Source organism: Bombus huntii, chromosome 18 (genome assembly GCF_024542735.1).
Source record: "Bombus huntii isolate Logan2020A chromosome 18, iyBomHunt1.1, whole genome shotgun sequence".
In the NCBI taxonomy this organism is placed as follows: domain Eukaryota; kingdom Metazoa; phylum Arthropoda; class Insecta; order Hymenoptera; family Apidae; genus Bombus; species Bombus huntii.
This window is the reverse complement of record NC_066255.1, coordinates 2,118,314-2,143,264: the sequence shown is the minus strand read 5'-3', so window position 1 is coordinate 2,143,264 and position 24,951 is coordinate 2,118,314. Positions and strand designations below refer to the sequence as shown.

Genomic DNA, 24,951 nt, shown 5'->3' with positions numbered 1-24,951 from the left:
AATTTTGATAAAACGAAAGTATAAGTATTTTCTTTAATACATTTCATAAATTTAGTAATAATAATCAATATTAAAAAATGATTTGTTTCATAATTTTAAATAGATCAATTACACGCGATAAACTTCCTTACAATACCACTAGTGTTCATATATTTCTAAATAACTGAAAATTCGTGAACTGAGACAGATAACTAATAATGTGTGTAACTGATAAGGCAAAAATTGTATAAACGTATATTGATTATTGGATTTATAGCAATACATAAATTTGCAAATACATATGTGATCATAAAATGTAAATGGCGCATAGTATTACTATTAGGGTTTCTCCCTAATTATTTATAGAATTCGTGTTCAGATTCATCCTTTTTAATATTATTTTTATAGCCCTTCTCGAAATCTTTCGCCAAGACTATATATCGATTCTCACGTACTGCGTGCATTCCTGCTTCTTGGCAAATTGCGTTAATATCTGCACCAGAAATTCTATCTGGTCGTGCTACATAATCTTCAAGATCTACTTCTTCGCTCAGATTCATTTTCGCCGTAATTGTCGAAAAAATCAAACGTTTTTGACGACGATCAGGTAGAGGAAATTCGATTTTTCGATCTAACCTGCCAGGACGCAACAATGCAGGATCTAATGTATCGGCCCTAAAAAGAAGATGGATCATTGCATTTATATCAATTACTTTTTGTAAAGATCACAATAAAGATCAAAATCGTACCTATTTGTAGCCATAATAACTTTAACATTAGTAGTTTGATCAAAACCATCCATCTGATTAAGCAGTTCCAAAAGAATACGTTGAACTTCACGGTCAGCACCAGTCTGTGCGTCGAACCTTTTTGTGGCTATAGCATCGATTTCATCAACGAAAATTATAGCTGGCGAATTTTCTTTGGCTAGACGGAAGACATCTCTGACCATCCTTGGTCCTTCACCTAAGTATTTCTGTACGAATTCTGATCCTACTACGCGAATAAATGCAGCTAAAAAATATTAATTGTACTAAGTTAGAAGAAGTTAAGTATACTGTTTATTCAAATGTTCTTAAAATATATAACACTGAAAATGATACATACCAGTAGTATGTCTAGCTACAGCTTTTGCAAGCATAGTTTTACCACATCCAGGGGGACCATACATTAACACACCTCTTGGTGGATCGATTCCAATTTGTTTATACAATTCAAAATGAGTTAAAGGTAGTTCTACTGCTTCTCTAATCTCTTGTTTTTGCATGTCCATGCCTCCAATGTCACTATATTGAATATCAGGTTTTTCATCTATAAAATAAAATAGTACATGAAACACTATTCTTTCTACAATTTTTTAAATTGCTAACAATAACAATAAAGTACCTGCTTGCAACATTGAAATACTTGAGTCAGCTTCTGGTGGTAGAACATCTACTAAAGCATTGCTATGTTTATGAAGAGCTACACTTGCAGAAGGCTTTAACAGTTCTCTATCAATTGTAGATAAAATCCGTACATAATAATTAGAACCTGTAGTAGAACCTACAATACCAGTGTTTTGGTCTACAGCTTCTAAGAATTGTCCAATAACCAAAGGCACACTTTGTATGCGCTTTACTTCTTCTTGAGCATGTAAATATTCTTTTTTCAAATTACGTTGTTCATCTTTAATATATTCTTCTTGAACCTCGAGAAATTCTAGCATTCTTTGTAGTTTCTATAAATATAAAATTATTATTATGTTCATATATTAATTAAATATATATACATAAGCAAAGAAGTATATAGAGGAATAGAATATCAAATTTTCCTACCTTGTACTTTGTATAAAGATCTTCAACATCTAGTTCATCACCAGCACCAGTATAGTGTCCACTTACAGGTTTGCAATCCATCTCTCCAATATCCTAAAATTTAACAAAAGAAATATTACTTATGTCACAACAAAAGTACGAGGAATTTTTATTATAAATAACAATACATAACAATTAAATAGAATACAAATTGAGGTTACAGTGAATAATTTTAAGTTCAACAATAACTCTTGACCGTTCATTTCTCTGTTTTGTAATTTTGGAAGAAAATCTGAACAGAAATATATATACCTTATCAGGCAGAATAATACCCATTTCATCCATTGTTTTAAATAGAATTTCTTTAATTAATTGCACCCGACATACGAATCAACGAATGACTTGAGGTTCTTGAACAGTTCAGTTCAATGATTATACATATATGTCAGGAGTGGCTACCATTAACTACTTAATCGACTACAGAAAGGAAGTCAAATAAAGACATATGTCTAAAATATTATGAATTTTATTGGTACAGATAATAAAACATTCGTTAAATATTGTTTTTAAATCATATATGTTAATCTACTTTTTACAGCAATATATATTTTTGTTTAACTAAATAATTGTAATATCTGACGATTAATGTTTTAAAGGTCCCTAAAATGACAAAATAAAATCCCTATAAATTTGTGATTTTTAAACATTTTAGCATCTTTAAAATAATCCTATATAGTTCCTCAGATATTCTGACTGCAATTTGCGTGATTTCAGGCTTGGCTTTATGTTTACAAGGTTTCTCAACCAGTAAACGTTTACAATTTGGATTGTATGCGTAACAAATTTCATTTTTTTCAAGTGCTATATACGTATTGTAAGATATTGAATATTCTTAGCATCATTCTAGTTTTATAAGGTGTCTGAAATAAGTACGAAACATTTGCTTAAGTTTGAAATTTACATTTCCGTTATTCTTTACAGATACTTGGTAATAGGAGAAATTATACGTAGTTGTTCATCGTCAGTTATACAAATTTTTAAATAACAATGGTGATGGAAGAACAACAGTCTGATATGGAGTTAGATTCAGAGAGAGTTCCTGTACCGCAAGTGCAAAAATCAGTGGAAGACTCGCGTATAGAAACAGTTAATAAAGTTACAAGCATTTCTAGAGGGAAACCCAGACTTAGAAAAAAGGCACTGCACGCTGCGATACTAAAACAAATGGAATTTTACTTTAGTGATGCAAATCTAAGTAAAGATAGATTTTTAAGTAATTTAGTTAAAGAAGATCCATGTAAGAATTATAATGTTAACATTATGACATTATTAATTGTCATTTGACATTTTAAAATTCTATCTTTGAATATTTCAGATGTGGACCTCAGTGTTTTTTTAAAATTTAATAAAATAAGAGAATTGACTACTGATATAAACAGGATATCTAAAGGTGTACAAGCATCTACAATATTATCGTTATCTGAAGATGGTATGAAAGTACGACGTATAACACCAATAGCACAAAAAGAAAACACTGATGAATGTACAGTTTACGTACAAAATTTACCTCCAGATACAGATCATGAAACACTGAGTTCAATATTTTCTCAATATGGTCAAGTTGTATATGTTTCTATTCCACGATTTAAAAATAATAAAAAGATAAAAGGATTTGCATTTGTAGAGTTCGATACAATTGAAAGTGCTAAAAACTGTTTAAAGGTAAGAGGAACATATATAACAATGGAAAATTTTTAATTACTTTATACTATTGAATTAATATATTTTAGGCATTTGAAAAAAAAGGCTGTGTTTTACCATCATATACAGCTCCTGATAAACTTTTAAGCATTACTACATTTGATAATGCAGAAAAAGATGTGACATTAGGAAATGAGAAAAGTATCTGTTCTGAAAATACTGCTGCTAATGAAAAATTGGAAGACACTGAAACAGACAAAAGTAATGAGCAGCAGATGCACACAAACATCAATAATACTTCAGAAAATCATGATAATAACAATAAAAAGAAAGCAAAAAAAAGAAAACACTCAGATACAGAATCTGCAGAACCAGGAGAAACAGAAGAGCAAATGGACAGTGAACTGATAAAAAGTAAAAAGAAAAAGCTTAAAAATCCCAGTGATTTACACAGTGGAGAAATAGAATCAAGTAATGAAAAACAAAGTGATGTTTTTTTGGAAGGTACACAAAGAAAATTAAATAAATGTGAGAGGAATGTGCCTTTAAAGGAAGAACAAGTATCAGATAATTGTGATGAAAATGAACAAATGGTAATTGATGACAGTACTATTCTAAATAATAAAGAACAAGAAAATACAAATGAAAAAAAAAAGAAAAGGAAAAAGCGGAAGAAGCAAAGTAAACTGGAAGATTTTAGTTATAGTATAGGATTACAAGTTATGGCTAAGAAGGACTGGAAATGTCTTAGGAATAAATACTTAGAATTACAGAGAAGTAAGATGAAACAACTCAAACAACATTTAAGAAAAACAAGATGGACTCAGTGGTCGAATTATGAAAAAAATAAACCTGAAAGGGTAGAAAATGATGAGAAGGACAAAACGGGGAAACAAAATAGTATATCTGCATGTCGTTTCTCATTTACATCAGGAGTTATAGTTAAAATTGAAATGGATAAACCATGTACAGATCCAAAAAGTTTAAAGGTATATATATATATGTCGAACATGAAGATATAATGCGAGTAAAAAATAAATAAATATATATATATAATTTTGATATATTTTAATATTTTCAGATGGAATTAAAAAATAATAGTTCTGTAAAATATATAGATGTTGAAGATGGTTCTTGTTTTGCTTATGTAAGATGTGATACAAGTGAAGCTGCACAAGCATTTATACAAAAGTCTGATGAGGAAAGAAATATGAGAATATTAGAAGGTAAGAGAACGTTGTAAATATTTTAGTAGGAAGTAATTTCATTTATGTCCTCTTGTGTAGGTGAAGAGGAAAAAATGTATTGGGATAAAATCTTGCATGACAGAGAAGAAAAATTGAGTAAAAAAGTAAAAATCAAACAGAGAGGAAGGAATAAATTACTAAAAAAGGCAGAAAAAGAACTTGGGAAGCATATCAAATTCGATGAAGTGTAAACTTAGAGTACTCTTTCCTGTCAAATATACTTAACAATTATATATAAAACAGGTGGTTTTATATCATGAACTTATAAAAACAGAAATGATAAATAATATCCAACAGCATTGTTACAAATAAATCATATATTGTTTTCATTATGATTCTTTCAGCTATGTATTTTAAAAATTACCTATATTTAAGTCTCTTTAATGAAATTAAGAAATTTTTATCATTTAATATGTCTTTATATAAAAATCCATCTGCAGTTTTAATTTTCTACCATCTTCCCCTTCCACGACTTCTGCCAGAATCATTACGTCCAAATCCTCCTCCTCCACGTCCTTTAAAACCACCACCACCACCTCCTCTTCCAAAACCTCCACCACGTCCAAATGATGGTCTGCCACCACCTCGTCCACCACCATGTCCTCCACCACCTCTTTTTGCTCCACGTCCACCTCCACCTCCTCTCTTTTGTACAGAACCAGGAGGTTTAGGCAAAAACCTTTGTAAAGGTAACAACTTAGCTGGATCTATGAATAGCTGTAATGGAATACAGTAGTAATAATTAATGGAAAGTAGTTGTTAAATTTGATTCATATATATAAAACAAAATATACCTGTGCATCCTTTTGAAAACTGGATGCCTTTATATTTTCGGATAATTTTATAGACACATAGTAATCTCTAATGTTGCCAAATATTTCATCTATTTTTCCAATTTGTTGTTTGTTTTCTGTATAAATTGGGGCATTAAAGAAGGGTACTTGTTCTATATCTACTTTAGCAACTAAGTCATCTTGAACCGTCCATGTAAAATGCCCTAATGGAGTCACTTGTTCTGGTGGACCTTGATCATATCTATAATATATGAATCATTATTATATATCAAGTGAGAAAGTATGAAATGTAATAATTACCCTCTTCCACCTCTATCACCACCACGGCCTCCTCGGAATCCTCCTCCACCTCTTCCACCACGACCTCCCCCTTTACCAAATCCGCCGCTACCACCGCGACCTCGGAATGACATCTTTTTATTTTATAAATACTGAAAATAATTCATTCTATTGTTAACTTAAAAATACATATAAGGTTATGTACGAAAAATACATAACTTCACAAAAGTAAGAATGTAGAGTAAAACCACGTGTCTAACCTGTAAAAATTATGGTCAATAAAATGATAATATTTCTATCTCTATGCAGTTATACGATATTTTTTATGATTCAAGTTATTAACTGCACAACATATCAGAATTAACTTTGTCACTATGTTTATATAACTGTAACTACACTCTGTTATTACAAAATAGCGGCATTTCCTTCCGTGAGCTACAGTTTACACTTATGATTACAGTCTGCGCATGCGCGTTATGAGCATGTAGTGATCTAACACGGCATATAGTACTTGAATGAAATGATTTAAAAGAGTTTAAGGTATTAATTACATAAATAGAATAATATTGTGGACTATTTTGTTTATAAAATTAACGTAACTTTATCATATCTTGTATTTTTAAATTCAAGTTTGATATCAATTTTCATTACACTTAACTTTCTTGTATACTATTTTTTTTATGTATACTGTAATCTGCTATTTATATCGCCATTTTGTAAATAAGTATTAGTAAATACACAATATACATTCAAAATGTTTAGTTTTTTTTACTATAATATATGTATTTGTCATTTTTTTTTTATTTAATATTTCACATTCACAATTTTTCCAATTTGGACATTTGGTAGAATTTTTTAGCTATTTGATTATCATGTGGATGGCTACCCCCAGCGGGGTACCATCTTCGCGTTTGCTAGGTTATATCCTTTATGGTATTTGTAATTTGAAAACAAATACTAATGAATTAAACATAACCTGAAAAATAAAAATAGTTACGACGTAATAACTAACATTTTAATATTTGAATATTTAACATGTCAAATTTTTCTACTTAGTATTTCCGATTTATTACAGATACAGTTCAATAAAGATCAGCTCAGTATCCAACTATCTTTTAGCCGTAATTTTATAACACTCCTTTGAGTACATTAAATCAATACAAATAACATCACCTAAACGACATCAGGCATACATTTTTTCATTCGTTCCTGTGATGGTATGACCATTACTACCATTTATTTAATTTGCAAATATACTATGCCATCATTTATATTGGAAATTCGTATCATCTAATATCCTAACCTCTTACACATTGTAACTAGCAGTAAAAATGAACTATACGCCATCTTCACTTTTACTTCAAATAGTGCAATTATATGTAGTGCAGTTTAGCTGTTGTTTAGATAAGATAGGGAAGGGTTATTACAGATCATTTAAAAATATATCCCATTGTCATAATTCGTTACTTAATGAAAATATATAAAGTAACTAGGCGACAAAAATGTGCTCATACTCTATGTGACTTGGCGGCCAACATGATATGTTTTAATGCTTCTTGTCGACAGAAGGGTGCGTTTATCATTTGGCGTAAGCAGGTGCACGTGAGGTGACGGTGACCGTCTGCTAGACGGGTCAGTGTCAGTGGCTACGTGCATAATTTTCCTCGTGACCATCCCCGGGTAGTTTTGAAAAAGTTTGTTTCAACATTAAAATCACGACCAGTCTTGTGTGATTATGTTACATAGACTAGACAATCATCGGACGTTATAATGTTCACAGTATTTCGCATGTTACTAACACTAATCCACTTTTCATGTGACTTATTTGCCGGGTTTTATAATTGCTGTATGATCGTTCATCGCAAGTGTACTGAAATCTGGTACCGTGAGAACCTAAGGACAGAAACTGAAATGCTGACGCGTGTCGCGAACGAAATGAAAAAGCTACCAAGGCATTTAGTGATCATTTTCGGCGCGAAGGAGGACACTGTTTTTGACTGTATACGAATTATTGGATGGTGTATTACCCTTGGTATACCTTACATCAGTTTCTTTGACATCAGTGGTAATTTTCATTTTTGTTTATTGCTTTACAATGTCATCGTTCCTATCATTATATCTTTTTACTTTTTTAAATAAGAAGATACATGAATCTATATGAATCTCATCTTTTTATGCCAGTCATTCTATCTAAATTCCAAGAGATAAATATTCTGTTGATTATTTTAGATTTGTCAATGTCATATCTGGTTTCAGAAAAATTTAAATGCAAAGAAGATAGAAGCGGAACATGTAATTAAGGTACTCCTTTTTGGTAAAAGAATGTAGAAACAATGGTTCTGTCAACTTAAATTTGGAGTACTTCATGACTTAAATCTTATCTTAAACTTAATTATTATTTAAATTTTTAGTAGAACTAATGTTTTCAGTTAGTTGATCTTATAAAGTTTTTCACGTAACTAATTGAGAATATCTTTGTATTGTTAATATTTCTCTGCATACATATTTATTTCATAGAGTATTTATTCTAACCTCAAAATCGAAACATATCTTGGCATTAACTTAAAGTTCCCTTCCTAGGATTAATTTTCTTTATTTTCTTTAATTTCGTATCAATCCTTTTTGATATGTGGGTTTAAAAAAAATCATAAAATGTTTATTGTAAAATGCTTTATTCTAATGCTAAATGTAGTAATAATGCAACTTTTTTGTAAACTTCTATCATGATTTACATATATCCTTAGTTTATTTAAATAATTTTTTACAAACATTATGTTTCCATACAAAAATTTTTTTTGAAAACATACTACAAATCTTATCATAAGCTGTTGATTATATTATCTACTAGCTAAAGTTCCATTATTACTATTATTATCTACTAATAGTTTGGACAAAAGTATATTTAAAAATTGTATAATTTTTTAACAAAAATTCAATAATAAAATAATAATAATGCATTAAATGGATTTGATTCTCTAGGATTTTTAGTAGAAATTATATAGCAAATATTCAATTGTAGCAATGTGAACTTATTTTATAAGTTAAAAATGTAATTATTTGAAAAAATGTAGTTATGTCAAATAATTTTCGCATCTTTAGAACTGAATACAAAGTTTACTTAGTCTTATCTAGTCTCAAGGATAAATCAAGTGTGCGTGCGATAGTATATTCGAATTCGATTAATTTTGCTATTAAAAAGATACATAATTATATGATATATTATTCAACTATAACTTTGTTACTAAATCAATAAAAAGTACTTATAAAATGTTTTACAATTAGAAAATTATTAGAAAATGAATTTTATAATTAAATTTCATTGCTAATTATATCATGTTTATAATTAATAGTATACTTATAATGATTTTTGTTGTTATAGGTTACTTAGTCCGAAATGAGAATTTATTGAAATACGAACTCGCAAAAAGACGGCCCGATTTACTGGATCGCATCAGTTGGAGTAAACCAAATGCAGGATTCACACAAAATGGAATAACCGGTGCGTTTCCTATACAAATAATGTCTTATAATTAATAATATATTGAATAGGATCTAATTCTATAATGCTGGTGAACATGGTAATGTATATATGTATCGTTCTTCCTAATTTATAGACTTCAAATTGAAAACGCGGATATCTTTGTTGTGCGCATCAGATGGAAAAAAAGAAATAGTATCGTTAACAAAAACATTAGCTGAAGCTGTCGTCACAGGGACGATTAAGCCGGAAGAAATAAATATCGATTTACTTAATGAGAAATTAAATTCACGGGGAATTCCGGACCCTGATATGGGACTAATATATGGTCGCCTTTGTTCCACGTACGGTGTCTTGCCATGGCAAACACGAATAACAGAATTCTAGTAAGTTTATTTCGATCATATATAGTTTTCGTATTCTTCAACATTTTTTACATTCAATTTATAATAATATGTATTTTTTATTTCAGCACGTTACCTTTACACGTTAGTTTATCTGCAAAGGATTTCACGTGTCTGTTAGAAAAATATAGTAAATCCGAACAACGATTCGGAAAATAACTGGAATTGTTGTTCATTTGCGAAAAGTTTTTGTATCCAAAAACAAGAAGAAACAAACAAATGTGAAACAAAATATAGCTTCTAAGGACATTTTTTACAAAGACTGAATTTAAAATAATTTACAGATACTATTTTATAAGTGGTTGCGTGCTAAATAAACTTATAATGGCTACATGTGTGGCACAAGTGTCGTTTCATGAACCGATTTTAACGTTTGCCGATAAGAAGGAATTTAGGTAGCTTAATTTGAAGAGTTTCTCATAAATAAGAAAAGAAGATTCCACAAAATGCTGTAGAAGCGAAACATTTTAATTATGCAAAATAATTGTCCTGCCATAAGTTAATACCATAAAAAATGGAGAGAAACATAAGGAATGTGATATTTCGTTTTTCTCCTCAATTAATTAAAGATTTCGGTTTATTTAGTTTTAATATACTATATCAATAGTGTGTTAATGCTAAGTAAAATATAATTTTAAAAAATACAAAGAGGAGTGATAAGTAGACTATTAAAAAGTGATAACATTTTAAAGAGGAAAGTATATTGATTTAAACTCAAGTACAAATAAATTTAGGTAGTTAAGGTAAAATTTTAGTACATCACGTTGATCAATTTTTTAAAGTTTAACTAATATATCACTCTTCTTTCAACTTTATATTTTCTAAACAAAAACCAGGAGCACTCACGCTTTATGAATAAACATATTATGAAATTAAAATCTTGGCAGCTGTTGCATTTTATTTATTAAGACGGTAACATTCCACATATACATGTATAATTATTTATTTCTAAAATGGCCATGCACACAAATATTTTGATATTAAAATGATGACAAGATTTTTACTTTTGTCTGTGGTATTTATCTCGTAAAAATTCGTATTGTGGAATCAAATTCCTAAAATATAAAGATAATTCGTTTTTGCATAAGCCTTGTATTACTTATTTAACAATCCTTTCTATAACTTAATGGTTTTAGAAACTTTAATCGAATTATATGTGATTATAATGGGGTCATTTCTATCATTTAGGTACTCTTAAGTGAGCATTATTGTTTGTTTGTTATTATTTGCTTGTAAATTAAGAACATAAGATCAACAACCATGTAAATTCTATATGTATATTCTACTAAATGATCAATTTTCTGTTAGTTTTAATCATTTAATTGTTAACTTCTCTTTCATAGTTACTTCTCTAAATATTACATATTATATCTATGATAAGATCTTTTTTAAAGAACACTAATAATATTAGGATCAGGAATGGTATTCATCAATTTGCTTCTACATTAAACATATCATTAGAGATTTAGCAACTATCCGATTAACCGATTAACCGGTTCTCAAGAAGCTGACGTCTTTGCCGATGATTTTCAAAAGCCTTTACAAAACGCGTCAAATTTATGATTGTTTAATATTACAAACTTGAAAGTAAATTTTTTAACATTGTTATATTTATTGAAGTCTTTGCTCTGATAAAATTAAGATATAATTACCAAAGTTTATAGTTTATTAATAGGTATTTATAGTATATTAATTGGTGTTTATTTAGTTTATTTTATACTAACTTATTACTAATTAAATTACTAATTATTATTTTTAATTTTTTATATAACAATTATGTTACATACAAATATATACATATAAGTAAGTATACTATATTACTACATATTAAAAAATATTAAAATCATACTAAAGACAGTAAAGGAAGTACATTGTACTTCTATTTGTATATCTTATCGAGTTATTAATAATACTACAAATTTAAGGCTGATCAATCGGCTTTTTTTGCCTACTAGTTATTGACTACAAAAGTGGCCGGATAATCGGCTTAACTAGTCGTTCACTAGTCGGTACATTTCTACCAATTCATTATGTTTTACATTGGAAAACGAAAATAAAAATCAAATTAGTCGAATTACGGCCAAACGTAACTTTCTAACTTAACCTAACTTTCTAACTTAAAAGATTAAAATGACCAATTAAATAGTAAGTATCTAAACCATTTCTTTAATTGATCTGTATCTTCACCATCAATGTCATCCAAATATAAAATTCTCAGCAGACTGTCTATGATACCTTCCACTGGTACGTAGGCTTAACATCGGATTATATACTTTTAAAGATGTCAGTCCGGCTTTTTCGTCCACACAGCAAGTATGTATATACAATGGTTGTTGGCGAGCAGGGAAACAACCATTTTTCAAGATAAACTGTGCTATATTGTACTTATATACGCTGTACATCTACGTGGGAGAGAAAGGAGAGGAGGGAAAGGAAGGAAGAGGAAGAGGACATAAGAAAGAACGACAGGAATAAAAGCCAGCTAACTTTTCTGGAGACGCAATCACGTCTTCAAGAATTGCGTCTGAATACTTTAAAGTTTATCCTCAAGTCAGATTGGGGAATACTTGCGCACTACCGGAAGTTCCGATGTTGTTATGCTTGTGTCCTTAAAAAGTTAAAGCAGAAATCATTAATTCGATTAATCGATAAAGTTTATAATCCGTAAACTTCGTTCAATATCAACTGTTATTAATATAATTTGTAAGAATTTGATTTGTTTTCCAAATAGGTCGTTATTTTTCTTCTACACTTTTTTCCTACTCTATGGAATTTGTGCGCACTCGTTTATTAGGTTCGTTTTATCCGGAAGTAGATAAAGAAGAATTGATCTTGTAGAAGTTACACACATTTTGATGCACGCATAGGGCATATTGTTAGATTTATCTTTTTGTTTCAATGTTTATTCGAATTTAAAAGATACTTAGTAATTGTTTTAACAAAATTAAATATAGGTTAAATTGGAAAGATGACGAATGAATTTTTATTGTTACAGATTTATTGCACTTAAGATTTACGCAAAGTTAAATGCCCCTTCCTTCTGCTTCCCCGCTCCCGCGACTAGTGGAAGACGATCCAAAACATTTAAGAAATACATATATCAAATAAGAAGGAAACATTCGCACCTGTGTCGCGATTGTTGTGTCATGATGGAAAACAAGTGACCCAGATTCGCCCCTAGAAAACAAGTGCCTCTACCTGTTGCACTTCATCCCCGATGCATGAAAGCCTTTATCTACTAAAGAAATATGTAGACATATTTCTGTAGAAATATTCTATAGAAATATTTCGCCTTTTATAATATTTCTTCCTTTGAATTTTTTTATATCTTTCTCGTCTACTTGAAAATTATAATAAAGCATTTAAGAATATTAGAATTAGTGTTAGCATTAGAAAAGAATAAAAGGAAGAAAATGCTTTTTCGTAAAAAGAATAGGAATGAAAAAAATTAATAATTAATATTCCTTGCAATTTTACTAATTTGGCTTTCATCGCTTTTTATCGACGAGAATAATTCTCAGAATCATTTTTGGGTCGAGAAATCGGTAAAAAAAAGAAATATTTAAAAATGAAAAATCGATCTAAATCAACAGGAAGTAAAATCAAAGCGTGTTTAGGAGAAAGAATCCTTCTTTCTAGGTGCTACACTAAAATATCACGGAAGTGATAGTAATCGGTGGAAAGGGTAGCACGAATGAAAAACAAATACAAAACAAACGATGAAAAATAAATACGTGAATATTCACTTAAATCTTTATGCAAACTTCCAGTAGCTTTTTGTATAACCATTTATTATAGAAGCACAAATCCCGAATATGAAATATTCTTCTATCCAAACTGAATATGGAATGAATAAAAAACAATTATATAAATTATTACAATATTTCAATAACATAGAAATTTCCGTAGAGTATAAATATTTATTCAAATTTCCGATATTTCACCAAACAGAGCGAATGAAATCAAATACCACATAAATGGGAAACAATTCTAGAAGAAAATATTAGACATAAATTACAACTGTTCACCTTTAAATTAAACACAAATATTTACTCACATATTCAAAAATTAATCTTTACCAAACAGAGTATGTATGTAATATATATGTATTATAATGTCTATGTATATGTTACACCATGCGGCTTGCCATAGGTCATATACTTAACCGTCGATCGTGGCACTACAATGTCGCAGACGAATCGTCGCGTCTGCCCGGCAAATAAACATTGTAGTGGCAAGCGCATGGTTCATTAAGCAGGGCGACTTCCAGAAACGTCGACTCGCGGCCGTTATTTTACCTCGCGTAAAAGAATGTGGCGTGATCCGAACGTAGTGGGGTTAGGTTGGTCGTCTTCCAGAAAAGACGAAAAAGATCGAAGGGCGATCAGAACTTTTCGAGAAGTCGAACCGTCCACACATATCATACGTCGCGCATTATTTATCAACCAAAACGCAGTTATATTTTGATTTTGTTCCATTTATATCTCACTAGTTAATAAGTTGTTGAAATAAACATTAATTTATTTGTGTTAATTCTGTGCAATTTCATTGAACTACCCTTATTATCATAATAGAAATAAAGGGATCGATCAGTTTGTGGCGTCGATTATTTAATCGTAACGGGAACTGACAACTCTCGTTGACGTGCTATCTCGCGATCGCGTCTCTCCGCGAACGGTCGAAACAGTATATTTTCAGATTTTTTTCAAATTTTACAATCAAAATAGTCATGTCTTATTATAGTGCTATTGTATAACCAGGCTTGAATTTACTTTCACGCTAATGATACTATAAGCGTGGGGCTGCAAAAATACTTATCAACAAAATTAGTGAACAATTATCACAGAAAATACGTCTGTTAGTATGCAAAGACTGGGATACAAATTTTAACTTTGCTAAAATGACGTCTGTTAAATCAAAACGTTATTGAATCCTTCAACGAGTCTCGCTTATCATGGCAGTTTTAAAAACACTTTTGTCCATTGCATCGTGCGTATTCTAATTAATAATAATGTATATATAATAGTAACAGTAATAATCCAAGTGAATTGTGACAGATTAACCAAAGAATTTTTAAATATTATATAAATATTAAAATATTAATATTTAATATAAATATTTAAATATTAATATTTAACAAGCATCGATCTAGCCAGGTTAAACTTTTTTAAATTTGATTTACTTGTAGGGGCCCCAAAATGACTATTAGCTTCAAATCCCCTGTATACGACTCAGCAAATCATTCCTATTCCACTAAACCTCTCGAACAGAAAACTTTAAACCGTTTGTACTATTATGTGGAGCGATAGTCAGAACAGTCGTGCAACCATGGAGAGAAACAGTTACAGATCGATCAGTGTAATCCATGTCAGTATTCTTACTTGGCCAAATTACTCACATAGAAAATCTGAGACTATTATATTGAAAAATCGTGAAAATAATCGTGCCAGTGTGAAAAGAAGCAGTTACTGATAGATCAATCCGTGTTCCATCTCAGAAGTCTTGGTACAGGGATCATCGATTCTGTTCGGTGATGATTATTATTTGCCAAGACTCATAAATAATAAAGGAGATAGCCGGTGGTGTAATTGAATCAAAATAATGTAGAGGTATCGTGTTATACGCCTCGGGCAATCATAACTCAGGCTATCTCGTCTATGTGTCGGCCCATGTCGGCCCGAGGTGACTACGGGGGATGCGCCGAGGGTGTCTCTATATAAAGGGTGTCATCTCTAACCCCGGGCACTCATTCCACCGCAGCAACAGGCCGCAAACGTCGCGTATCCCTTCTGCGAACGCGATAGTTTCCTTTCTATTTCCCTACCTTTCTTCTTCTTCTTCATTTTGTGCAACAAATTCACCGCGATCCACCCACCAAGGGGAGGAACTTGACATATTCGGAGACCATCGAGAAAAATTTTCGATAGTCATAGCAACTACACTTGCGACATGGTGAGTGATTCAATCTTCTTGTGAATTTTTGGTGCACCGGTGGATCTCTCTGTTTGGACCTTTTTCTTGCTATTATACTTTCTCTTGGCTTTTCATTTATTTATGTTCCTTCTTTTTGCAATAGGTCTAGATTAGGTAAAGGGTGCTTTGTGTATTAAAATCACGGTGAAAATGTTACTAATCTTCAGCTTCTGCATTCTTATGTAATTTGAAGTTTTCTTTTTTTAATAGAATGTATTAACCTTTTGTGTTGTTGTGACTGTTTTGTGTCAAAGGAAATGGTACCACAATTAGAGGCATACTTTGATCTTGATTTTGTTAACAATCTTAGATAGTTTTGCGTCAGAAGTCTTATTGTTAGTAAGTGAAGTCTGTTGTCAATTCTATTAAAAATTGCCTGCATTGTCTTGTGAATTGATAATAGTTTTGATAATAAATGAGACTTATTGCGTTCGTGGCAAATATGTAACAGTTGTCGACGCGGTAACCACAGATTAGCAAAGAATAATGACAAAACAATGGAAGCGATATTAAAAACGTTCAAGTATCTTCTATTCTATCCCTGGTATAATATTATTTCGTTTGTAATTATTCTACAGCTTCCACTGTTGTTTTTCTGTTTCCATGTAATTCAATCAAAACAGCAGTTAATTTGAATACTAATCGATCTTCTTCCATTGAATTGACTAATTAGATTAATTTTAAATATTTTACAAATTATGAATGTTTGCAGTTATGGACAAATAGTTACACTTTCTTGTAGGCCATTGCAAATGAAACTATAAAAAAGTTTAAAAGTTACATGCAGCTTAACTTTCTTTTTCAATTTGGAATATTAAATAGATGCAAATATGATGTTTTGAAATGAACTTTATAATTTATATATTTCTATTAATGGAATGGAAAGACCATATAATTACAGTAACTAGTTTGAAATTTCTTTTGAACTTGTTTTGAAAAAGCTTACTTTCTTCTATAGAATTGAAAATTATTTTAATTAATTTACAAAACAACATATAGTTATATTAAGGAAGATGAAGGTAACTTTGAAACGTTTAAAAAGTCTCCATTTCTGAAACAGGCACTCGTACCGCGTAATGTACCATTTGAAATCATTTAAGCTCGACCGTACGCGTACAAAATGAAATCCGAATGAAGTCCGAATTACACTAGAACTTTATTTCCATGGACAAATCGCAGATAGTGAAGAAAATTAATGAATTTTAGCCGCATAAACAGTTAGTTCTCTGAAAAGTTTAAATAAATAAGATAAATAAGAGTTCATTGATTATTTACATAATTATATTATGAATCTTCTTCGATTACCTATGATATCATCTCATTAATTAATGAAGGAAGCAAAATGGAACAATGATAGGAACTTACTAATTTTCTCTATCTACAATTTTTCATCCAATTAATAATAGATTATATTCAGACAAGAGGATTTAACTATTAACCAACATTTCATTCCAATAAATGTGGTTCAAGAAAATGAGAATCTATTGTAATTCGTTTCAAACATTTGATAATACTCCCACGTATTATACACATGAAATGATAATAATATAATAATTTATTTTCCACGCATTGCATATTTTAGTATTTTCTGTTTCTTCTGCTTTGCGTTTTTATTACCTTTACACAATATCCATTTTTTATCTCAACAGTAACATCGAAAGTAGCAGAATTGTTCTTGTACAAGTTAGTATTTTGTTACACATACAGCTCATCAGATCATTTCCGGTCAAGTAACTCTAAATGTTCTCTATGTAGAATCACTTTGATTTTCATTCAATGTATCTATATTTAATACTTACAATTAGTTGCATAAAGCTAATTTGTAGGATTTCATTCCATAAATAATTAATTATATTTTTATTATATTTTATTATATTTACTAAAGTTTAGTACTTCTTTCGCCTTTTGGACGAAGCAAATTCTTCCGTATATTTTTCTGACAGAAAAGAATATTATGAATAAAATATTGATTTATTTAAGGATGTCATTATTTCTTTTGGAATTTTACATTTCTCCTTCTATATATATAATTACTCGAATCGAATTATCGATATATATTATTCTATATATATAATTACTCGAATCGAATTATCGCTTAATCGAATTATAATCAAGTTATTACACGCTCGCTTCACGAACCAAAACCTCTTTAACTTTTCGTTGCGCAACTCACTGCTAGGAAAAAAATTCCATATTATTTCAATTAGACACAATTTTCAAGCCAATTTGTTTATAATAAAGAATAGATCTCGTTATCTTTTTCTGACACGTATCATAAGTTATCGATATCATTATACATATATTTTATTATAAAATTCCCTTCGTCAAACAAATCCCTTAAAAGCAAAGAGAAATGATATATATATATATATATATATATATATGTAATGATTATATATATGTAATGGATATATGTATATGATTTTATAAATATATATATATTTAACATTATATAATATATATATATAATTCAACTGATAAATATTAAATTAATAAAAGAAATGTATTATAGTACGTGCAGACAGCATATAGGTTAGAGAGTCGTTCATTGCATTTCTCCTTCCGTTATTTTCGATAGCTCTGACGAGATATTTCTTTTGCCAGTGACATATATTTAAAATTCCTCATGGTTACACCCATCTTGTTTCGCCACTTTTCTTACGACTTGCTCGTACAAATTGCTATCAAAAGAGCGGTAGGTGTATCGAGGACGATGGATAACATAATTTGCGAAGTCGATCTTCTTCCGTAGCGGACAACGAATACGATATCAGACGGAGAACGAATTTTAATTTCACATTCATCCAACTTCTTCGTCTTATTCTTTACCCTTCTTTGACGGTATTCTGATAGTTTTTGAGGAAATGCTTTTGAAATTTATAAAGTAACAGTGATCATCATTGCTGAAGTCAAAGTTAAGGAGACTGAAAGAAATTTATGAATAATTCTCTGATTGTGGAACAACCTAACCTCAATCCATGATGGAGATGAAGTTTGGAATATTTCTTCAGTGGTGTTATTTAACGATGATTTTATTTCAACGTGTTTCGAGAAACTTTCCATTTCTATCGACTTATACGTTTATATGACGGACTGAAAATCATAGTGGCGTAATCACGATATTGAAAATTTGCATTCACACGCACAATCACTTCTACGATGACCAATTTTTTCTTATCTTCAATATTCCCCATCAAATCCAATTTTCCATTATAATCACAAACGTAATCAGGAGAAAGAAATTTCTTACAATTTCAGTCTTGATAAAAAAATCATTTTTATTCTCCCTTTCTTTTCCTCTGTTCTCCCACGAATCTTACTTTCGAATCACCATTGTAATTTTTCGGATCTTCATATTCTTTTCCTTTGTTGCCTGTGTAAACATTGCTCATTCGTCGTTAAAGAAGCCTTGAAGCTTTGGGCCAGGCCAAACGAAGAATAATAACATTGATAATGATCCAGTAGAGCATCGATATTATTCTTGGTCTTGGTTTATGTCGGTTATTCCTCTGGTTATTCTTCCTCGTAAATCCGTACGTTTTTAGTAGAAAACGTAGGCGACGTGGTCATTATGAAGGGCGACCGTGTACAGGGTTAATTAAAGTAACGTAAGACGTCGTATTAATCTGGCTCGGTATACCGCGTTATTACTAAACATCCTGTTAAGACATCTAATAACAAGCCGATATTATTTATCACCGGCTTCCGACGCGGTCACCAACAACGCATATCAAATAATCTGGAGGAATCTGTAACAGAATCTTTCGACCAATTCTCCGCTATCTCGTGGTAATTGTACCATGTGGTATTTCGTGGGCTGAAAATCATAGCAGTGGAAGTTAAGATTTTGAGAATTTAGACTTACTATGTACTAACATTACTGTACAAAAGTATCCGGATACTTGCTTATTTTTGAAAATATCTATTTTAATTATAGAATTATGGATAAGTTCCGGAGTACAATGAGATATGTGATCGAAATACTGTGACTCGGTTATATTGGTTTCCAAAATTAAATATATTATAATAAAGCTGGTGTTTGTAATTGTCAAATAACCCTAACCTAACCCCAACTTAACCCTAAATCTTGTAGAATATATATTTCGTTAGTTGACAAACTTTTCATCTTTACCTTCTTTTTCTGTTGAAATCTAATTAACGGAATTATACATTTTATCTGCAAATTCCAGTTTTACATTAAAAAAAAAATACGTTTGATATTTCTTTTCATTCCTATTCTCCTACATTCCGATATTTTAATAATTCTATGGAAAGTAGTTTGTGCAATTTTTAAGAGCTTTTAAGAGCTTCTTAAGAACTTTTAAACAATCATTATGCTCAGGAGAGTGTACACGCGAATAAAACGGAAAGAAATACAGGGAAAAGGAAATGTATGAAATTATATACGAAACATCGTTACGCGGCGATTCTTTGGATCTTCATAACTACTCCTTATTGTGTGTCCTGTTCAATAGGGATTTCAGCGTTCTCGAATGTTATGCAAATGATATTATCGTTCGTCCATCTTGTTACGTAAAGTAAATAATCAGTTCTTTCTATAAATATTCCTATGTATTCTCTATGTTACACTTTATTTTATCTTTTTTGTATGACTTTTTTCTCACCTTTGTAAGATCTTTTTCATTGCTATTATTGTTTTTTCATGCTATTATTAATATACATATTTATAAATATCTGTGAATTCATAACATTGTATATCATTTTCTGTATTTTATTAGGTACTTTTTGAGAAAGAGTGCTCTCGGAGATAACTTAAAAGTACAGATTTAAATCTTTTATTGGCGTACTTGAGAGTTCGCCAGCAAATTATTAGCACATTTCCATTTCATCGATTTTTCATACGCAACTAATGCCCAAAGGATTTTAATATTCTTTCAGAAGAGCTCGTTAACATCGTTGTATGTGCTGTCCTTCATCTGCAACTGGGCGCTGGTTTCTTCCTCCATATTAACCCCCATGAAGGCTGATGGAAGTTTGAGGATCTTCAAGGATGGGCCCAATGACTTCGAATACGTGCTGAAGAGGCATGACGTCGATAGAAGTTCGGAAGATCCTGATTCAAAAGAACGACGAAGCAGCATGGGGTCCTCTTTCATTAGATACGGCCGCAGCGATCTGGACGGAAATATAGAGAGAGTTTCCAGCAGCGATGGCGATGGTAGCTCAAAGGTGAACAGGTATCCTCGTTTCAAGTCACCAGATATCATCATTAGGTTTGGCCGATCGGGCTTCAAGAACCTGAACGATGACACACATTACAGACACGGAAGAAATAACTTGAATTTTCTCAGGTAAGTGAAAGTGAATTAGATTTTCCAAGATTTTATTTAAATTAAAAATTTGTCAAATACCTATCGAAGTAAAGGAAATTACAGTAAACGAAAGTTAATTGTCTGAACTTTAAAATGTCTTCTGAAGCTTCTGTTGAGAAAACCGGTTACATTTAATTTCGTTCCTCTGGCCACAATTCATCCGTTGATCCATTGATCCACACAGTTATGTGCTTTAATTAGATCTAGAAATAGTACTAGTAGTAGTATTTTCATATGACTACAAAAATTTGGTACAATGAAAATGAAATGAAAACCTACTAAAAAAAAAACTTTTTTTGGAAAATAAGAATGTGTGCTAATACTTTTTGTAGTCACTGTACCTAATAATAATAATGTTCATAACGTTCTTCGTAATATTCATTTTCCATACTAGATACGGCCGGAACGTGCAGGTTTATCCTCTAGAAATCGACATGACTGCGATGTGCTCCGATCTACTATCAAATGACGAGATTAACGATCTTCATCCGTACGAGGCGAGATTGCTTCGTCTGTGTAACATTTTGAACAACAGCGATATAGAACATAGAAACAGTCCGGACTTCTTAGAAGACCGGCTCGGTTCGAAACACAATTAAATATGCTCTTGTAATCGATCCATCGCGCCTATTCATCGGAATTCGTGCCAAGACCCGCCGTCAACAGCTCACTTTCGGGACACTGCACCGCAATCGATCCCGAAATTCCGATGGACAACGTTGTTATCGGCCGATCCATACTCAGTTATGACTTGACGAAGACCTGTTACATCTTTCTTCGAGCTTTTAGCCTTGCAAATGATTTTATGGAGCCGGTTGATGCTTTTGTCTTGGTCTTTCAGGTAAAACTGCGCTTAATAGTATTAGACAATTACAAATACATCGGCAACGAATTCTACGTCATATTATTCGTTTGTTAGAAGACAATTTATGGATATTTATTACTTACTTTACAAAATCTTATATTTTCAAATCTGTAAGATTATTCTCTTCCTCAATTGTTTCATATTAAAACATTTTTCTTCAGACATCAAGTGACATAATTGTCAGAAACAAAAATGGATTTATCATATTTTTCAATTTTTCTTATGGATCGATTTTAACATTTTTACTGTGCTATTTGGTTTTCACGGAGATATTTCAGTAAGTTCCTTGAATTTTGTAAAGATTCGAGAAGATTTGTGGATCGTTGTGCGATCATATGTAAATAATGCTGTTTGATATTATTTCTGTTAACGCATTATTAAATTTTTTAATGGCCATAATATGGCCCCTTTTGCATAATTTATTAATTAGTAGTAGTGAACTGACGAATGACAAGTTGTGAGTTATAGATTTCTTCTTTATAAATGTACAATTTTACATTAAATAGATTAATCGAATGATTTACATGTTATTTGTTATATATGTTTTTTATATAAATTCATTTGTAAAATTCCATTTGCTTTGCTATCAAACTTGGCCCAATTATGTAAGAAAGTCAATTGCTAACCTGTAACTGCTAATCTGTAACTTGTGAATTATAAAATTTCATTAATAATGTTATTCAATTGCGCACAAGAGAGTTCAGTCAATAATTCTAAAAAAAGAAGAACTGTTTGTGTTGAGGTTATGTAACCACTTCAACAGTTTGTATTCACTTGAATCGATAATATTTAATTATGAATGATACGAAACATGATACATGGAAGCAGTGATTATTACAAGTAACAATTTTATAATTCATTTTTAATGAATAAATTTTGCCGTTTGAAGAGATAAGCGTGATAATAAACGGAAGATAAACACAGTTATATGAATCACTATAGTAGAAATTTGGTGTATCAATTTATGCGATAATCTATAACGATCTACCTCACTAATTACTTTTCACAAATTAATTTCTATTTTATCAGTAGTAAAAAATACTTTCCTACGATCTTTTCAGAATTTTATGTCGTCGCTAATTAGTCTAATTATTGATTTATGCCTTCGTAGATAATTGTATAACCTTAAATGATTTCTGTTCATAAAGATCTATTTGTTCGATTAACAAAAAGGCCGACGAATAACGTTGTACCATAACGTTCCTTCTGGGTACTTTAATGTACATCCACCTGCGTATTCAGTGTAAATAAAGAAAATTTCATTGGCTTCGTATACGTGAATCGAGAGTCCACGAGATTAGTCCAAAGAGAAAAGAGATGAAATAAAACTTGAACGTTTCTGCGTTGCAACAATCGTCTTCATTGTCTATAACAAAACTAAATCGTCATTCCATTGTTAGATTGTCGAGTACCTGAAAAAATTTTGGCTAAGTCCTAACAACCTAGCAACAAAGATTTATTTTAAAATAATATATTCGTTTCTTGCACAGAGTAAAGTGCAACAAACCGAACTTTTTTAATATAGTTAAATTTAATTTTCTAAAATTATTTTAAATTGATTCAAATCATTATTTATAAATTTTCGAAAAACCAATCGAGTTTACTTATTGCTAGCAAACTTTTCATTTATTTTTTCAACATAAATACATAAAAAACGCATTACCTATGGGATGACCTAATAATATTTACAAATTAATTTCGTATTTGAGATGAAATGAAAAGTTGCCAAATTGAAATAGAGAATTCTTACCTTGTGAAACTAGAAATAATTGTGTCGCGACTATAATAATTTTCCTTTTTCTTTTTTTATTAGCAGAACATATTTTGTTATCTCTTTTTAGAGTTTTATGGACCTAGTTATTATTTTCTGGAGTATTCTACAATTTGAATAGGAACTAGTATTATGTTACTGTACATTGTCTGTAACCTGAACGTTATTCTTAAAGTGAATGTAAATTTAATACACGCGTATAATTAAATAATTAAAGGGACAAAAAAAGTGACTGGAAATATGGTTTACGTTTCTGATTCATTCACCCCTCTCCATAATATGCGTTTCCTCCTTCGTTTAGGCTGACCCGAGAAAAATCAAGACTTATCACTACTATTTCCAGTGGAATCTTCAAATTTGTACGTATTGCTTCGAATTTACCTCACGTACAGTTAGACTCGCGATTACCATAGAAAATTTTTATTAACATATGATACATGCTATACAAATCTTTTTGAAACATCAACAGTTAATTATATTAATTTTGGATGACTAATACAATCGTAATTCCTTTTCGAAGGGCTTGATAAAATTGCACAGAACATTGTTCAATCCTATTAAAAACGAGGAAAATATTATTAAGAAAGAAGGAAACACCCTTATTGAAAAAATGAGAAGGTTCCACTTACACAAGCTAATTACCTGCACAATATGCTTCATGTATGCAAAATAATGCTGATAAAGCTTGAACTCTTCCAACGACAGTATCTCCAATTCCCAAGCCGATTCTTCTCGAAGTTTCATTCAAGCAATCAGCATTCACCTTTTCGTACAAATAACAGTGGATAACATGGAAATAATAATGAGAATAGAATCGATTTACTCTTTCCATAAAGAACAGCCATCATGAAAAAATCCATCTACCACTAAAACGGAAATAAGCCAAAATAACCAAGCGAAACTTCATAGGGAAAGAAAGAAGGAAACCATCCAAACTACTAACCCTCCTAAATGTCGCTATTTCTCCCAATCAACCCGGAGGAAATTCGTTGAAGCTGTTTACACGTACACCATACGATACAAACACATCCTCATAAATGACGACAAAAATTCTGCGGGTTTCATTGAGCTCCGGTAGTCCTCCTTTGCCATATTAACTCGTGTCCAGAAGCAAACGAAGAAGAACGATCGGGGCTGAACTGCCTCTGAACATCCCTTCGCCTCTTCCGTGCTTTTTCTTTGTCGTGGTCCATTAATCCGAAGAATTATGATAGACTCGCGAGATTCTTCGGATCTCGTGCACGTGGATATACAATGTGATCACTAGGCGTTCCTCTTTCGATGCGATCCACGCGTTTGTGCCTAATCCATGCCCCAGCTGACCGACGTCC

The 24,951-nt window shown here is 31.0% G+C and overlaps 5 protein-coding genes and 2 long non-coding RNA genes across 11 annotated transcripts; 3 read left to right on the top strand and 4 right to left on the bottom strand.

The window, feature by feature from the left end:
* Positions 1 to 211: 211 nt before the first annotated feature.
* LOC126875321 (26S proteasome regulatory subunit 6B) lies at positions 212 to 2,249 on the bottom strand. The gene is made up of 6 exons (XM_050638187.1): positions 2,088 to 2,249; positions 1,797 to 1,889; positions 1,366 to 1,699; positions 1,087 to 1,290; positions 729 to 993; positions 212 to 654 (listed from the first exon to the last, which is right to left on the bottom strand). Exons 1-6 carry the CDS (start codon positions 2,118 to 2,120, stop codon positions 336 to 338), a joined length of 1,248 nt encoding a protein of 415 aa, XP_050494144.1. The 5' UTR covers positions 2,121 to 2,249; the 3' UTR covers positions 212 to 335.
* Positions 2,250 to 2,480: 231 nt separating this feature from the next.
* Positions 2,481 to 5,058, top strand: LOC126875311 (la-related protein 7). Of its 3 annotated transcripts, none has more exons than XM_050638163.1 (6): positions 2,481 to 2,582; positions 2,757 to 3,072; positions 3,151 to 3,497; positions 3,566 to 4,465; positions 4,558 to 4,702; positions 4,763 to 5,058. In XM_050638163.1, exons 2-6 carry the CDS (start codon positions 2,823 to 2,825, stop codon positions 4,912 to 4,914), a joined length of 1,794 nt encoding a protein of 597 aa, XP_050494120.1. In that variant the 5' UTR covers positions 2,481 to 2,582; positions 2,757 to 2,822; the 3' UTR covers positions 4,915 to 5,058. The 3 variants fall into 3 exon arrangements, with proteins under 3 accessions (XP_050494120.1, XP_050494117.1, XP_050494118.1); XM_050638160.1 differs by having other exon boundaries at positions 2,489 to 2,649; XM_050638161.1 differs by having other exon boundaries at positions 2,490 to 2,691.
* LOC126875337 (H/ACA ribonucleoprotein complex subunit 1) lies at positions 5,022 to 6,332 on the bottom strand. Its single transcript, XM_050638230.1, has 4 exons — positions 6,057 to 6,332; positions 5,818 to 5,948; positions 5,518 to 5,758; positions 5,022 to 5,440 (listed from the first exon to the last, which is right to left on the bottom strand). Exons 2-4 carry the CDS (start codon positions 5,928 to 5,930, stop codon positions 5,174 to 5,176), a joined length of 621 nt encoding a protein of 206 aa, XP_050494187.1. The 5' UTR covers positions 5,931 to 5,948; positions 6,057 to 6,332; the 3' UTR covers positions 5,022 to 5,173.
* A 212-nt stretch (positions 6,333 to 6,544) lies between these two features.
* On the bottom strand, positions 6,545 to 6,997 carry LOC126875350 (uncharacterized). Its single transcript, XR_007693354.1, has 2 exons — positions 6,849 to 6,997; positions 6,545 to 6,772 (listed from the first exon to the last, which is right to left on the bottom strand). It is a non-coding gene; the product is annotated as an uncharacterized LOC126875350 (long non-coding RNA).
* On the top strand, positions 6,768 to 10,765 carry LOC126875332 (dehydrodolichyl diphosphate synthase complex subunit Nus1). The gene is made up of 4 exons (XM_050638215.1): positions 6,768 to 7,861; positions 9,176 to 9,295; positions 9,411 to 9,660; positions 9,747 to 10,765. The coding sequence occupies exons 1-4, from the start codon at positions 7,567 to 7,569 to the stop codon at positions 9,835 to 9,837; spliced, it is 756 nt and encodes a 251-aa protein (XP_050494172.1). The 5' UTR covers positions 6,768 to 7,566; the 3' UTR covers positions 9,838 to 10,765.
* A 4,635-nt stretch (positions 10,766 to 15,400) lies between these two features.
* LOC126875418 (FMRFamide-related peptides-like) lies at positions 15,401 to 23,859 on the top strand. 2 transcript variants are annotated; one of them, XM_050638332.1, is made up of 3 exons: positions 15,401 to 15,630; positions 20,554 to 20,963; positions 21,379 to 23,859. In XM_050638332.1, the coding sequence occupies exons 1-3, from the start codon at positions 15,628 to 15,630 to the stop codon at positions 21,581 to 21,583; spliced, it is 618 nt and encodes a 205-aa protein (XP_050494289.1). In that variant the 5' UTR covers positions 15,401 to 15,627; the 3' UTR covers positions 21,584 to 23,859. The 2 variants fall into 2 exon arrangements, with proteins under 2 accessions (XP_050494289.1, XP_050494288.1); XM_050638331.1 differs by having other exon boundaries at positions 20,551 to 20,963.
* LOC126875425 (uncharacterized) lies at positions 21,814 to 24,800 on the bottom strand. 2 transcript variants are annotated; one of them, XR_007693423.1, is made up of 3 exons: positions 24,564 to 24,800; positions 24,250 to 24,486; positions 21,814 to 24,174 (listed from the first exon to the last, which is right to left on the bottom strand). It is a non-coding gene; the product is annotated as an uncharacterized LOC126875425 (long non-coding RNA). The 2 variants fall into 2 exon arrangements; XR_007693424.1 differs by having other exon boundaries at positions 24,263 to 24,486.
* Positions 24,801 to 24,951: the final 151 nt, after the last annotated feature.

What these genes read in the sequence shown, in the direction of transcription:
- LOC126875321 (XM_050638187.1), bottom strand. Translation starts at nt 2,120, where the DNA reads ATGGATGAAATGGGTATTATTCTGCCTGATAAG. An exon ending in TATTTCAATGTTGCAAGCAG is followed by an intron (nt 1,291 to 1,365) that starts GTACTTTATTGT and finishes TTTATTTTATAG; the next exon opens with ATGAAAAACCTGATATTCAA. An exon ending in TGTAGCTAGACATACTACTG is followed by an intron (nt 994 to 1,086) that starts GTATGTATCATT and finishes AATATTTTTTAG; the next exon opens with CTGCATTTATTCGCGTAGTA.
- LOC126875311 (XM_050638163.1), top strand. Translation starts at nt 2,823, where the DNA reads ATGGTGATGGAAGAACAACAGTCTGATATGGAGTTAGATTCAGAGAGA. An exon ending in TTTAGTTAAAGAAGATCCAT is followed by an intron (nt 3,073 to 3,150) that starts GTAAGAATTATA and finishes TGAATATTTCAG; the next exon opens with ATGTGGACCTCAGTGTTTTT. An exon ending in GTGCTAAAAACTGTTTAAAG is followed by an intron (nt 3,498 to 3,565) that starts GTAAGAGGAACA and finishes AATATATTTTAG; the next exon opens with GCATTTGAAAAAAAAGGCTG.
- LOC126875337 (XM_050638230.1), bottom strand. Translation starts at nt 5,930, where the DNA reads ATGTCATTCCGAGGTCGCGGTGGTAGCGGCGGATTTGGTAAAGGGGGA. An exon ending in GGTGATAGAGGTGGAAGAGG is followed by an intron (nt 5,759 to 5,817) that starts GTAATTATTACA and finishes CATATATTATAG; the next exon opens with ATATGATCAAGGTCCACCAG. An exon ending in GTTTTCAAAAGGATGCACAG is followed by an intron (nt 5,441 to 5,517) that starts GTATATTTTGTT and finishes ATTCCATTACAG; the next exon opens with CTATTCATAGATCCAGCTAA.
- LOC126875332 (XM_050638215.1), top strand. Translation starts at nt 7,567, where the DNA reads ATGTTCACAGTATTTCGCATGTTACTAACACTAATCCACTTTTCATGT. An exon ending in CACACAAAATGGAATAACCG is followed by an intron (nt 9,296 to 9,410) that starts GTGCGTTTCCTA and finishes CCTAATTTATAG; the next exon opens with ACTTCAAATTGAAAACGCGG. An exon ending in ACACGAATAACAGAATTCTA is followed by an intron (nt 9,661 to 9,746) that starts GTAAGTTTATTT and finishes TTTTTATTTCAG; the next exon opens with CACGTTACCTTTACACGTTA.
- LOC126875418 (XM_050638331.1), top strand. An exon ending in AATAACTTGAATTTTCTCAG is followed by an intron (nt 20,964 to 21,378) that starts GTAAGTGAAAGT and finishes TTTCCATACTAG; the next exon opens with ATACGGCCGGAACGTGCAGG.